General features: G+C 42.5%; 1 protein-coding gene across 8 annotated transcripts in view; it reads right to left on the bottom strand.

Moving 5' to 3' along the window:
* The window catches only part of FUT8 (fucosyltransferase 8), a 275,730-nt gene that overhangs the window by 74,281 nt on the left and 187,027 nt on the right, over positions 1-14,422 (bottom strand). For 7 of the 8 annotated variants that reach the window (XM_043548802.1, XM_037900242.2, XM_037900241.2 and 4 more), the window contains 2 exons: positions 9,095-9,210; positions 8,811-8,976 (listed from right to left, as the gene is read on the bottom strand). In XM_043548802.1, the coding sequence (XP_043404737.1) occupies positions 8,811-8,976; positions 9,095-9,210 (282 nt within the window). The remainder of the gene's footprint in view (positions 1-8,810; positions 8,977-9,094; positions 9,211-14,422) is intronic. The other variant, XM_043548805.1, reaches the window with a different exon arrangement.

The following is a 14,422-nucleotide window of genomic DNA, read 5'->3' as shown; positions in this document are numbered from 1 at the left end:
TTTATTTTTAGCTTACTCCCATTGTAACAACCTCGATTTTTTAAAAAAAAAGCCCTTAACCCTTTATTAAATATACAAAAAAAGAAGAAACAATTAAAGCATTTGAAAAGTCTTTTTATGGGAAAATCTCCTGCCTGACAGTCTCTTACTGGCATTCAAGATGGTCCTTGCTGGGAGAAAGAAAATGCCAGTTTAAGGTGGTCACTTTTGGGTTCAGTCAAATCCTGTTTCTTTTTAGGACAAAACTAACAGAAAACAGAGAGACAAGATTTTTAAGCAGCTTCTGTCCCTATTACTTTCAAATTAACTGCTAGAAAATTACAGACACAGCACATGGTCTCATTAATCATTCTAAGATTTAGCTAATTTTTACCAGTTGGACTGAAAGAGGAAGTTACTCACCTCGTGCAGTAACGATGGTTCTTCGAGATGTGTGTCCCTATGGGTGCTCCACTTTAGGTGTCTGTGTGCCCCTGCACCTCTAATCGGAGATTTTTGGTAACAGTGTCCCATTGAGCCCGTGCATGTGCTCTCCCTCCCTTGTGGTCTGCCTCGAGGCTATTTAGCACTGCACGGGCGAACCCCCCTCACTTCCTTCTTTACCACAGAGCCCTATAGAGAACTCCGAAGTAGAGGGGAGGAGGGCGGGTTGTGGAGCACCCACAGGGACACACATCTCCAAGAACCATCATTACTGCACAAGGTGAGTAACTTCCTCTTTTTCCTCGAGTAGTGTCCCTATCAGTGCTCCACTTTAGGTGACTCCAGAGCAGTACCCATCACTGGAGACTGGGACTTCGGAGCGGAGTCTTTTACTACAGAGAGTACTGTGGAGTTGAAGATGGTGTCAGCGGCCAAATCTTCAATGATCGCGTAATGTTCTGTGAAAGTATGGACAGAGGCCCCAATCATTGCTCTATAGATTGGGGAGATAAGGGTATCCCTATGAAATGTGATTGAGGTAGGAACTGATCTCATGGAGTGCGTATGGACGGAAGCAAGTCGCGCCCTTGCTAAGTGATTAATGCAACTAGAGACCCATTTGGATAGTCTTTGAGGAGATATCACAGAGCTTTTGGATCTTTCTGTGGATGAAAGGAAGAGTTTAGGGGATTTCCTGAAGTCCTTAGTCCTGTCCAAGTAGAATGCTAATGTGCTTCTAATATCTAGCATATGCACAATTGTCTCCCAGTTGTCACAATGTGGTTTTGGGAAACAACAAGGAGATGGATCTGTTGATTCATATGGAAAGTGCAGAAAAAGTAGGGAGAAACTTGGGATACGGCCTTAGAGGGTTTTTTGGTTTTTTTGTTTTTTTAAAAGACAAAGGCCGTGAATGATCGGTGTGCCATCAGGGCCGCTATTTCTCCTATGTGCCTAGCTGAGGTGATGGCAATTAGAAATGCTGTCATCATGGACAGGTGTAAGAGAGAACAAGTTGCCCTGGATTCAGAGGGAGGTCTAGTCCAAGCCCTGAGAACTGGATTAAAGTCCCAGGCTGGAGCGTGTGGTGTCACATGGGGGAAGAGAGTCCCAATGCCCTTAAAGAGTCTACACATTAGTGGTTGAGCAAACTCCAAGTGGGAAGCCATTTTCGCCATGAGATGTACCTTAAGGGAGCTCAGTGGAAGTTTAAAATGTAGTGCAAAATCAGAGGGAGTAAAGATGAGGTTGGGTCTGTCCGTTTGAAATGGTACAAACTTGGAGTCATTTACATTTTGTAGATAGGTACGTGGAGTGGTCAACTTGTGGTTGTGCTGCAACATGTGTTTCAGCTTGTCAGAGCATTCTGCTTCTAAGCCTTGGAACAAAGAAAGATCCAAGCCTAGAGGCAGAGGACACATGGGTTGGGGTGAAGGGTCAGCCCATTGTTTTGAGAGAGTGGGTGAGGAATGGGCTGATGTCAGAGGAATAGGAGGGCATATTGCCATCTGCGTCAGGTAAGGGAGCCAGACCTGTCATAGTCAAGAGGGGCAATCACAATAACTCTCGCTTTGTTTCGTTGAATTTTCAACAGAATCTTGGATAGGGTAGGAAACTGGGAAAAGACATACAAAGTGGGCCCTGTCCACTGGGAAGATGAGGGCAACTACCAGTGAATGTTTCCTCAAAGGGTGGCTATATCTTGAAGCACCTGTGCATTCAGTATACACTCATTGTCGTGAGAAAATTCCAGCTGAGACAGTTGGTTATCCCATTCTGTATCTCTTGTAGACAGACAGCTGAGATGAGCTCATTGTGATGGGTGCATCAATTCCAAAGTTTGAATGCTGTCTTGCAGAGGGAGGGAGATCTGGCAGATCCTTGGCAGTTTATACAAAACATACAGGTCACATTAAGTCCATCATAACCTTTGTGTGTTGTTTTTGATGAAAGTCAGAGTTTGTGCACAGGCACTCCTGACAGCTCCTAGCCCCAAAAGAGTGATATTGAAGGTCATTTCTGTGGAAGACCATTTGTCCTGAACCTTGTTGTTGTGTAGGTGAGCTCCCCAGCATATTAGGGAGACGTGTCCCCCAGGGTGATGAACATGGGTAGTGAGAGGAGTGCTCTCGCTTGTACTGCATCAGGTTGGTGCTGATAAAGTCCAGTCACTGTACAGGGGTTAGTAAGCTTTGGACTCCCTAAAATATAAGCTTCTCTGCAAAAATGATGGAGTCATGACATGTTTCCTTCATCTAGGGCTAGGGGGTCTGGCTTGGTGAAAACAGCACCCCAACGAGCAGAAAGCTCTCACTACCATCAATCTGGAGCACAAAGCCATCCCCAAAGCATCTTTGTGGCTGCTTCACAGAGGAACCACAAGAGACCAGATCCCTGGGCCTATTTGCATCTAAAAGACAGGCCTAATGTAGGACTCATTGTGTCCTGGCACAGTCAAGGAACTATGATGTGATTGGAATAACAGAGACTTGGTGGGGTAACTCACATGACTGGAGTACTGTCATGGATGGATATAAACTGTTCAGGAAGGACAGGCGGGGGAGAAAATGTGGAGGAGTTGCACTGTATGTAAGGGAGCAGTATGACTGCTCAGAGCTCCAGTATGAAACTGGAGAAAAGCCTGTTGAGAGTCGTTGGGTTAAGTTTAGAGACTAGAGCAACAAAGGTGATGTCATGGTGGGCATCTGCTATAGACCACTAGACCAGGAAGATAGGTAGATGAGGTTCTCTTCAGACAACTAACAGATGTTTCCTGATCACAGGCCCTGGTTCTCATAGGGGACTTCAGTCACCCTGACATCTGCTTGGAGAGCAATACAGCAGTGCACAGAAAATCCAGGAAGCTTTTAGAGACTGTTGGGGACAACTTCCTGGTACAAGTGCTGAAGGAACCAACTAGGGGCCGTGCTCCTCTTGACCTGCTGCTCACAAACAGAGAAGAATTGGTAGGGGAAGTAGAAGTGGGTGGTAACATGGGCAGCAGTGACCATGAGATGGTCGAGCTCAGGATCCTGGCAAAAGGAAGAAAGGAGAGCAGCAGACTACGGACCCTGGACTTCAGAAAAGCAGACTTTGACTCCCTCAGGGAACTGTTGGGCAGGATCCCCTGGGAGGCTAATTTGAGGAGGAAAGGAGTCCAGGAAAGCTGACTGTATTTTATAGAAGCCTTATTGAAGGTGCAGGAACAAACCATCCCGATGTGCAGAAAGAATAGCAAATATGGCAGGCGACCAGCTTGGCTTAACAGAGAAATCTTTGGTGAGCTTAAACACAAAAAGGAAGCTTAAAAGAAGTGGAAAGTTGGTCAGATGACTAGGGAGGAGTATAAAAATATTGCTTGAGCATGCAGGGGTGAATCAGGAAGGCTAAAGCACAACTGGAGTTGCAGCTAGCAAGTGTTGTGAAGGGTAACAAGAAGGGTTTCTACAGGTATGTTAGCAACAAGAAGGTGGTCAGGGAAAGTGTGGGACCCTTACTGAATGGTGGAGGCAACCTAGTGACAGACGATGTGGAAAAAGCTGAAGTACTCAATGCTTTTTTTGCCTATATCTTCGCTAACAAGGTCAACTGCCAGACTGCTGCACTGGACAGCACAGTATGGGGAGGAGGTGAGCAGCCTTCAGTGGTGAAAGAACAGGTTAAGGACTATTTAGAAAAGCTGGACATGCACAAGTCTAATGCATCCGAGGGTGCTGAGGGAGTTGGCTGATATAATGGCCAGGGGTCTGCAATCACCTTTGAAAACTCGTGGTGATCAGGGGAGGTCCCAGATGAATAGAAAAAGGCAAATATAATGCCATCTTTAAAAAAGGGAAGAAGGAACTACAGACCGGTCAGCCTCACCTCAGTCCCTGGAAAAATCATGGAGCAGGTCTTCAAGGAATCCCTTTTGAAGCACTTGGAGGAGAGGAAGGGGATCAGGAACAGTCAACATGGATTCACCAAGGGCAAGTCATGCCTGACCAACCTAATTGCCTTCTATGATGAGATAACTGGCTTTGTGGATTTGGGGAAAGCGGAGGACGTGATGTATCTTTACTTTAGCAAAGCTTTTGATACGGTCTCCCACAGTATTCTTGCCAGCAAGTTAAAGACGTATGGATTGGATGAATGGACTATAAGGTGGATAGAAAGCTGGCTAGATTGTCAGGCTCAACGCGTAGTGATCAATGGCTCAATGTCTAGTTGGCAGCCGGTGGCAAGTGGAGTGCCCCAGGGGTCTGTCCTGGGACCAGTTTTGTTCAACATCTTCATTAATGATCTAGATGATGGGATAGATCGGCAAGTTCGCAGATGACACTAAACTGGGGGGAGAGGTAGATACGCTGGACGGTAGGGATAGGGTTCAGAGGGACCTAGACAAATTGGAGGATTGGGCCAAAAAAAATCTGATGAGGTTCAACAAGTGCAGAGTCCTGTACTTAGGACGAAGAATCCCATTCACTGCTACAGGCTGGGGACCGACTAGCTAAGAGGCAGTTCTGCAGAAAAGGACCTGGGGATTACAGTGGACAAGAAGCTGGATATGAGTCAACAGTGTGCCCTTGTTGCCAGGAAGGCTAAAGGCATATTGGCCTTCATTAGTAGGAGCATACCAGCAGATCGAGGGAAGTGATTATTCCCCTCTATTCAGCACTGGTGAAGCCACATCTGGGACTACTGCATCCAGTTTTTGGCCGCCCACTACAGAAAGGATGTGGATGAATTGGAGAGAGCCCAGCGGAGGTCAATGAAAATGATTAGGGAGCTGGGGTACATGACTTATGAGGAGAGGCTGAGGGAACTGGGTTTTATTTAGTCTGCAGAAGAGAAGAGTAAGGGGGGATCTGATAGCAGCCTTCAACTACCAGGAGTGGGGTTCCAAAGAGGATGGAGCTAAGCTGTTCTCAGTGGTGGCAGATGACAGAACAAGGAGCAATGGTCTCAAGTTGCAGTGGGGGAGGTCTAGGTTGGATATTAGGAAATACTATTTCACTAGGAGAGTGGTGAAGCACTGGAATGGGTTACATAGGGAGGTGGTAGAATCTCCATCCTTAGAGGTTTTTAAGGCCTGGCTTGACAAAGCCCTGGCTGGGATGATTTATTTGGGGTTGGTCCTGCTCTGAGCAGGGGGTTGGACTAGATGACCTCCTGAGGTCTCTTCTAAGATTCTATGAATTGCCTGGAATTCCTTGCTTTCTGTCTGGGTGTCTTTTACAAAAGCTTGACCACATCAGAAAATGCAGAGCCTAGCACCACTGATTTTAGTGGTGACCCCTGAGAGGAAACCTCCCCATCAGTGCTCTGCATGTTGGGGTAACTGGATGGGCACTTTGGAGGCCTGGCTGCCCTGCTGCACCTCCGATGGAATGCTCTGAATCAGCACTTCTGTGGTCATCACCTGTACGGATTCCCAGCAGTGTTCAGAAGAATTAGCCTTGGATTTGAGGATTTCTCCTTCAACTCACCATGAGGCAACCTTGTATCAGACATCTGGGAGTCTCCTTGGAGAGCCTAAACAACAACTTAGAGGCATTCCCCATGTTTCTTGAGTGTACTGGATGACATCATCAGACAAATTTCAAATCCATGGATGTCATAGGAGGCTTCCAGGCACAGTACATGCTGCATATGGTCATCTGCATTGAATATTGTTATGCCACAAGATTGTGACTTGAAGCCAGAGACCATCCTCCTTCAAATGGCATTTGTAATAGAAACATGAGAAACTGCTAAATAAACTAGTGACATGGAAGAAACAAGAAAATGTGTGCAAGTGTTGAACACCAGTATGTATTGAAACAGATATGCCAAGCTGTTACAATTTTTATTAAGGTTCTGGAAACTCAAGCTTCTCTGTTGGTGTCTATAATTTTACCAGAAATGCTCAATAAAAATGTGGGTAGTCTTTCTAATCTGTATAATTTACAATCACAGGGCATGACTGCAGTTACCTTTAATCATACTAACTTGGTTCATGGAGCAGTGAAGCTGCAGCAGGGGAAACTTCAGTGTGGGCTATACCCACCTAGACCCCTGGGTAATTACTCATGAAGCTAGTTCATGTGGATGCTCACACTGCACAAATGTAATACACTTAAACATGTGTAAGGCATTTTCCTTAGCAGCACACAACGTGCTATTAAAAAGTTAGTGCTAAACAACCTCAATAAAGCACACGTTTAATTGTTTAAGGGCAGGCCAACTGACAGATATCACAAAGTAGTTATTAATGGGGAATCATCATTAATTGGGGGTTTTCTAGTGGGGTTCTGCAGGGTTGGTACTAGTCCCCACGTTATTCAACCTTTTTATTAAAGATATGGATTTTATCAGATCAGATTTTACTAAAGATCTGGAAATAACTATAAAGTCACTGCTGACAAAATTTGCAGATGACACAGACTGGTTGAGGGGTAAATAACAATGAGGACCTGGCAGTCACACAGAACAATCTGGACTGCTGGTAAACTGAGCCCATACACACAAAACACACTTCAGTATAGCTAAATTCAAAGTTATACATCTAGGAAGAAGGAATACAGGCCATACAAGAAGAATAGGGGGAACTGCATCCTGGAATGCAGTGAGTTGAAAAGCATCTTGGAGTCATAGCGGATGAGCAACTCAGCATGAGCTCCCCGTGTGATGCTGTGGCAAAAAGGCATAATGTGGTCCTTGGAATGTATAAACAGAGAAGTAGTGAGTAGGAATAGAGATCTACCTCTATATACTGCATTGGTGAGACTGTTACTGGAATACTGTATCATCCAGCGTGGGTGCAGAAAAGAACTACAAAATTATTTGAGGGCTGGAGCAAATGCTTTAAAGTGAGAGAACAAAAGAGCTCAATCTGCTTAATTTAGGAAAAACAAGGTTGAGAGGTGACTTGATTAGCATATAAGTACCTTCACAGGAAGAAAATTCTGGTTATGAAGGACTTTTTAATTTGTCAGAAAAAGGCCTAACAAGACCCAATGGCTGGAAACTGAAGCCAGACAAATATAAATTAGAAATAAGGCACAATTGTTTTTAAAATGGGGGAGAGATTAACCATTTGAACAAACAAGCAAGGGAAGGGGTGGATTCTTCATTTCTTGATGTCTTCAGTATAAGACTGGATGCCTTTTAGCCGAACACAGGTTATGCTTTAGTCATACACAATTTAATGGGCTCAATGCGGGGATAATTTGGCAAAATTTAATGTCCCATAAGACACAGAAGGTAAGACTAGTTGATCTAATGGTCCCTTGCCTTAAACTGTATGTATCTATAAACATGCTGGGTCTGAAGGATTAAAGAATTAGTAGACCATGTCTCTTTCTGCTCTCCCAATACTTTAAATTTATACTATTTTTATTTGAAAAATTCAGCATAATCATGATACTAAAATGAATTTCAGAGAAAAGAAGATCCTTACTAGGTACTCCTGTAAAACCAGATAATTTTTCAGAACCCCTTTTAACACTGCTATTGATGTTAACGTGTGAGGATCTCTTAGTTTAGTTTAAAGAAAGGGAGGGTAGGGGTTCACAGTGGTAAGTTGTGTTAACAAAACAATTTTTCTTTTATTGTTCACTAATGAGACAGTAATTGCGACCAGAATCCTACTGGGAACGTAAGCTTTTAAATATAATAGGCCTAAGGACAGTTTTCACTGTATTTATAATGATTCTTGGATTCATTTTGTTCTGCATGAACACACTAGCACTAAAATGTTTTCATTTCACATGAAAGAAATTTCAGATGAAAGAAACTTTTAGTAATGGGAAAGGCGTAGGATCAGCTTCAACTGCAAACACAATTCAGGTTTTTCTGTACAGCACTATGATGGCAATGCAATTAAAGGAAAGATACATTTTTATCTTAAATGTTCTGTTGACCTTTAATTAGGAGAAGAAATAGCTTTTTCTTAAATGGCTATAAGTCCTGAAATTACCAGGACATCTTCTCGTCTTAATGTAATTCCAGTTTATTGTATGCTGATGAACAATATCATTCATTTCATTCTAAAATATTGAAAAAAGGTACCTAAAATTAAATGTTTTTTGTGTTTTGTTAGTTGTCATAGAAAGAAAGAGAGAGAAAAGTAACTATGAGTAGAAAGCCATAATAAACTATGATAGGTTTCTCACTGATAGATTAAAAATATATATAAAAATATCAAAGCAGAGTTTCCACCTTATGTTTAAGACTTAATGGACAACACAGAAGGTTTACTCAATGACCCCTAACACACAGATATCATTTGCTGCTAATGTCCCAGTCATGATATTCTAATCCAGACAGTAGCAATTCCCCCTTTGCAAGGAATCTAATGTCCCAGTACCTTAACCAGTTTCTAGTCTTTAAAAAAATAAAAATGTAGTAGCAACCAGCACGAGTACCTTTCCTGGTGACCCAGATCAGATAGAAATTCATCAACATGTCTTTGGAGTTCACTTCCCTCCAAATTTTTCAACTTCTTCAATTCACTCTGAAGGAAAAACCAAAGTTCCTTGGCTCCATTTTCAATCCTTCTTCTCAATATTTCATGGTCTTTCCCCATGCCTGCTATTAAAAAGCATAAACATATCAGTATTTCCAGTGAAGTGGTACATGATGAAATTGAAACATTTCTGATATGGTATATAAGAGTTTAAGAACAAAAAGAAAACATCTCTCTACCAACCATCTCCAGTTCGTTTTTTATAGTTTTCTATCTGCTCTTTGGCCTTTAAAAGCTGCTCTTCTAAAGCATGTACCCTTCCTGCAGCTGGCCCCTGATCAATGGGACCATCCGGTATCCTAGAGCACAGGGAAGAAAATTAAAGCAATAATTAGGTTTATAAATTATGTAATATTTGCTTACTTCACTAAAACTAGTTACTGATAACATTTCCGGTATTATAACACATATAGAACCAACAAAACTCCAACAGAAACTTCTTCCCGGTTCAGCAATAATTTACACAAACAAGATTAACTAAAAGGAAAATGTCAGTGTAACATAAGATACTCTAATTATCACAACTGTATTAGGATAACTCAAGATCTCAGCAGCTAAGGTAACAAGTGGTGGTTTCTGAGCAGATACCTGTATCAAGAACAAACTTTAGAGGTGGCTATTAGGTTAGTCTTGGCAGACAATGGGGGGAGGACAAACAAAATGTAATCCCTTCTTATGAACTCAATGACTTGAGGTTAGGGCATGCTTTTCCAAGATAAAACATTTATTTCTGATGATCTGTCGTTCTTCAGCAACTACAGTTTCAGATTATTCTGGGAAAGTATACTCTGCAGCCAACACCCACTGTCTGGCTTGTTAAGATGTTATCTTTATAGCAATCTTTTGTCCTCAACTATCTTTACAGTGGCTCTTAAAACTTCCTCTTCCCTGCCTTCATTCAGGAGATGGGTACAGAATAATAATGTAGAACTGAAGTGATAAGTCAAGGCAACAAGAGCTACATTGCCAATCATGGGCAAAAAGGCACTTGCTGGAATATGGAGGAAATGGTATTGGTAGTCTGAAGACAGTGGTGTAAGACAGCAAGTCTTGAGCTTTGATAGCACTGTCCAATGTAGAACTACCCTCAGGAGTCAAACTTCTCGTCCCCTGAGATTTTTCTCAGTTTCTGTGACACAGAAGCCCATGGTGGTTCACCACTTTGTGACAGCAACTCTTGTCAGGCCTGACATAATCACTACACTTAACACATTATTGTCATGATATATACCCAAAAGGTGACATCTAATATATCCTTGGAAAACTAATGACTCACTAATCATCATTAATATTCTTGCATGATATACATATGGAGTAGGTTCAAAGAGTTTTAAGAATTACGTTCTTAAAATATGTTTGGAAAGCAATGCATAAGCCCAGTCTGCCTTAGACAAAGGAATATGCATTTGTTTGTCTGACCAGCCTGGTCATCAGGCAGAGACAATGAAGATACAGTTACATAAAAAGTAAACAAAGCCATGAACCTACCGAGTGGGGGAGATAGCCTCTTGCAGGGGTCTGAACCTCAAATGATAAGCAATTGAATCAACTGATTGCATACAATACTACTGTATTATAAAAGTGTATCAAGTAATGTATTTTATGAAAGCCTGTGACACACTGGTGATGAATATCATTGTGAAGTGTATGCATTAACACTTTGTGACGAATTATGGATACTCACTAATATTATGCTTTGAAATCTGTGACCAAACACAGGCAGAAACAGATTTTTCCCCAGCCCCAAAGGCAGCGTTGTGGAATCAATAGAATAGAAGCCCTATTTACATACAAATCAGCAGAGGGGTGGGAAACACACAGGCAGGGAAGAACAGCATGAAGTCATCCTGCTTCTTGAAGCAGGGTTAATGAACTCAGAGATATAAGGGAATCCATAGAGCCATGTAGGCGTCTTTCACTGAGGAAGACAAGGGAAACCAGGACCTCATACTTCTGTGGAAGGACCTGACTCAGAGAAATCAGCCATGGCTGGAAAGAAGAAAGACTGGTAAGGAATCTATATTTAACCAAGACTGTAGCTTTTTAAGCCTTAGTCACTAGAAAGCATATTTTAATTTTATTTGCTTGTAACCATTTTGGTCTTTATCCCTTGTACTTCAACTCACTTAAAAACCTCTCTTATTGTTAATGAACTTAATTTATTTTTAATGTAAACCAAACCAGTACTCTGTTTTAATTGAAAGGATTGTTAACTCTAGCTGAAGTAATAAACAGTGCTTTTGTCTCTTCAAAGGTGCAACAAACCTTACTATTTGTCTGAGTGTTCCAGGACAGGGCTGGACACTTCAGGGCAACCAGTTTTGGGGAAATTCTGGAGTAGGAGTGGGGTCACTTTGCAAGTAGTAACCAAGGCTGGTGGAGACCAGGGTGGGGCAGGTTGTTGGGGTCAGAGTGCTGAACCAGAACTGCACAGTACACAGACATTCAGGGAACTGTATGCTTGCCTGCTGGATATTGGTATCTGGGCTGTTAGCCACAGCAGCAAAGCTAGGATTACAGGGCAGGTGATGACAACTCCTTACTGGTCTGGGTTGAACCCCAAATTGTCACAGTCTCACAATAGGAAGGCTGACAGCATACAGAACACCAAAATATATCTTCTTCATTGCAAACATCAACTAACTCCACAGTTACCTCTAATGGATCGATGGTTGGCATAAAATCAAGAAGGGCCAAATCAGTATGAATGCTGAATCTATAATCTTAGCGGGTGATTTCAACAAAATATTGGATCTAAACTTTAATTAAAAAATAAATTAGCTGTAGACAAGCCATCATCAAAAGTATGCATTCATAAAGCAATATATAGCAACACCAATGTTCCAGAAAAAGGCTACGCAGCGCTCTTGCTCTGAAATTCATAAAACACAGTCAAATATTTCTTTAGTACAAAAAACCCTTCCAAAAACTCCTCAAGATGCTATTGGAATAACAGAAATATTAGTTATTATATCTTTCTTTATTGTACACAGGTACCAAGGTTCGGCGTAGAAATGGCAGGGTATTCACCCAGGGCAATAGCATCGGCACATTCCCGTCAACTGTCCAGTTAAGCATACAGTGGCTGTATAGGAACCCTCCCGCTATTTTTTTTTCTTTACTGGGACCTGTGGACTGTAATCCTTTCAAACTGCACATCTACGCAAGCAAAGAAGTGAACGTGTTCTTAAATGACATTCACAGTTTGGGTCCCCCAAAGATTCAGTGGCTGCCATGTACTACCTTGGGTAAAAACTGATCAACTGGGATCATTTTGACCAATATCATAGCAATAGTCTGATCTCTAGCTCTGCCAAAAAAAAAAAAAAAAAAAAAAAAAAAGCCATCTAGAAACTTTTTGGGCAATGGCTATTTTTTCAGGTCTTATATCTCCAGAACCCCTCACTTAAATGAGTCTAAATTTGGGTCACTAACTCTATCCACCACTCCAGTGATGTAAAGCAAATTTCAATAAAATCTGTGCAAGCATGCATATTTTAGAGCTTTTATAAGCACCATCCTTTAAACAGGAAAGAGAGGGAAAGCACTCCTCTACGCATCCATCTGCAGCATTGGAATCTCTCAAAGGTGTGAAGTGGCCCATTCATCTCAATGTGATGTTCTCAGATGAGAACACCTCATGGAGATGAATATAACCTGAAACAACAGTTGGGACATGTGAATTGCTCCATTTACCTCAGTGGGTGTTGTCATCCCCCTCGTGAGTGCTTTACAGCTTGTGATATACATAAAGTATGCCTGATCTTAATTCCCCATTCAAAGGAGTAGGACTTTCCCAGATCTCGGCTCACATGGGGGGCAGGTGGGGGGCCTCAGACCCTCCCAAAACGGCAACACCCCCCCAAAAGCCCAGCTCACAATAACAGGGTGTGGGGGAGTCAACTCCTATTGATAGGCATAAGCCCCCAGATCCTAGAACATACAGCAGCAAGAGGTGTTCAGACACCCGCAGAGTGCCACAGCTTCCCATATGCCAGCTTATATGAGGGGAGCACCAAGTGGGTTCAGACCTCCAAAAGGGGCAAGAGCCCCTCCAAGACTTGGGCATGCGCACACACGAAGGAAGATGTGGGGCTGAAATGTGCCCCTTCCCCTAATCTCCTCCCGTCCCACTGCCAATCACCCCATGTCCTCCTTCCCAGTGTCCCAGCCCTCTACCCCCGAGCTCCCACACCTCTCTCACCTGAGCCTTCAAGCTCTCTCCCCTCACCTACCACCTCTTCCCCATGACCCCCGTCCCCTCACTGCAGCCTCAAATTCCTTTCCCCTTATACCCTCACTCCTCTATCCATGAAAACTCCTCCCTGCTCAGGAAGTATTCACATCTAATTTTCCCCCCAAAGATTTGGATTATGTTCTCCCCAAAATAAATTTGTCACCCATGACTCAAATTGCAGCAGGTTCCAGCCACTCAGTACAAAACTACTTTTGTTTTAGGTGGAGGCTTGTGATTAATTTATCCTTAAATTATGTTAATTGAAGAGCCAGTTCTCAAAGAGGTCTGTGATTCATCCAGTCATTTGTATCTCAAAGTTTAACAGTACAAGGCAGCAGGAACAAAGGTTTTTGGGGTTCTGTAACTGAGGAACTCCTTAGTCAAATGATCCCAAATTTGGATCACTAATGCTACCCCAAACTCCCATGAGGCACACCAAATTTCAAACCAAGCCAAGTAACCATTTGGATTTTAGATCACTTACAAGAGTCAAGCTTTAAAGCATATAAAATAGAAGGAATGGAAATCCTTCTAGCTGTTTTTCTCTATTGGCACATGCACACTGTAAAAATGTACATTTTCTTAAATACCATTCTCAGTTTGGGTTCCTCAAAGATTTAGTGGGTACAGTGCGCTATCCTGGGTAAACTCGACAGATTAAGACCATTCTGACCTGCTTCACATCAACAGTTTGATCTCTAGCTCTGCACAGAACAAAAAAACAGACCTAGACGCTTTTTGAAAAAATGGCTTGGGGAGGGGGGTGGTTATATCTCTACTTGGCTCCAAACTTGAATCACTAACCCTAGTCTGCACCCTCCTGAGGCACACTACATTTAAAAGGAATCCAGCTAAGCATGCTGATTTTAGAGGATTTAGAAAGGTCTACCTTTAGAGTTAGTGTTGTGTCATGACTTCTGTTTACAGTGGTGCTGCCAGGCCACTATTATATATTTAACATACCCTTTGAGGACGGAGGAGTTTTGTGAAGTGTTGTGGGGCATATCTGCCCTGTGGCACCTCCTGCTGAGCTATGTGGCACTGCATGCCTTAGTTTCCCTTCTCTCAGGGTCCCTTAAATCCAAACAGATGTAAGATTAAATTCCATGCTGGTGTCCTACTTTAATGAAATTCAAAATAAACTTGAAATAAAAACTTTCCCCTTGGTTTGAAGAATTGCAAAGCCCTCCTCCTTAGTGTGTGTGGTTCTCAATTCTGCGAGCGAATCTCCCTTTGGAGAACTTCTCTCTCTCTGACCATGTGCCTCTAACTGA

The sequence above is a fragment of the Chelonia mydas genome, chromosome 6 (assembly GCF_015237465.2).
Source record: "Chelonia mydas isolate rCheMyd1 chromosome 6, rCheMyd1.pri.v2, whole genome shotgun sequence".
NCBI classification, from domain to species: domain Eukaryota; kingdom Metazoa; phylum Chordata; order Testudines; family Cheloniidae; genus Chelonia; species Chelonia mydas.
The sequence above is the reverse complement of the archived record's forward strand: the minus strand, read 5'-3'. Positions and strand labels throughout refer to the sequence as shown.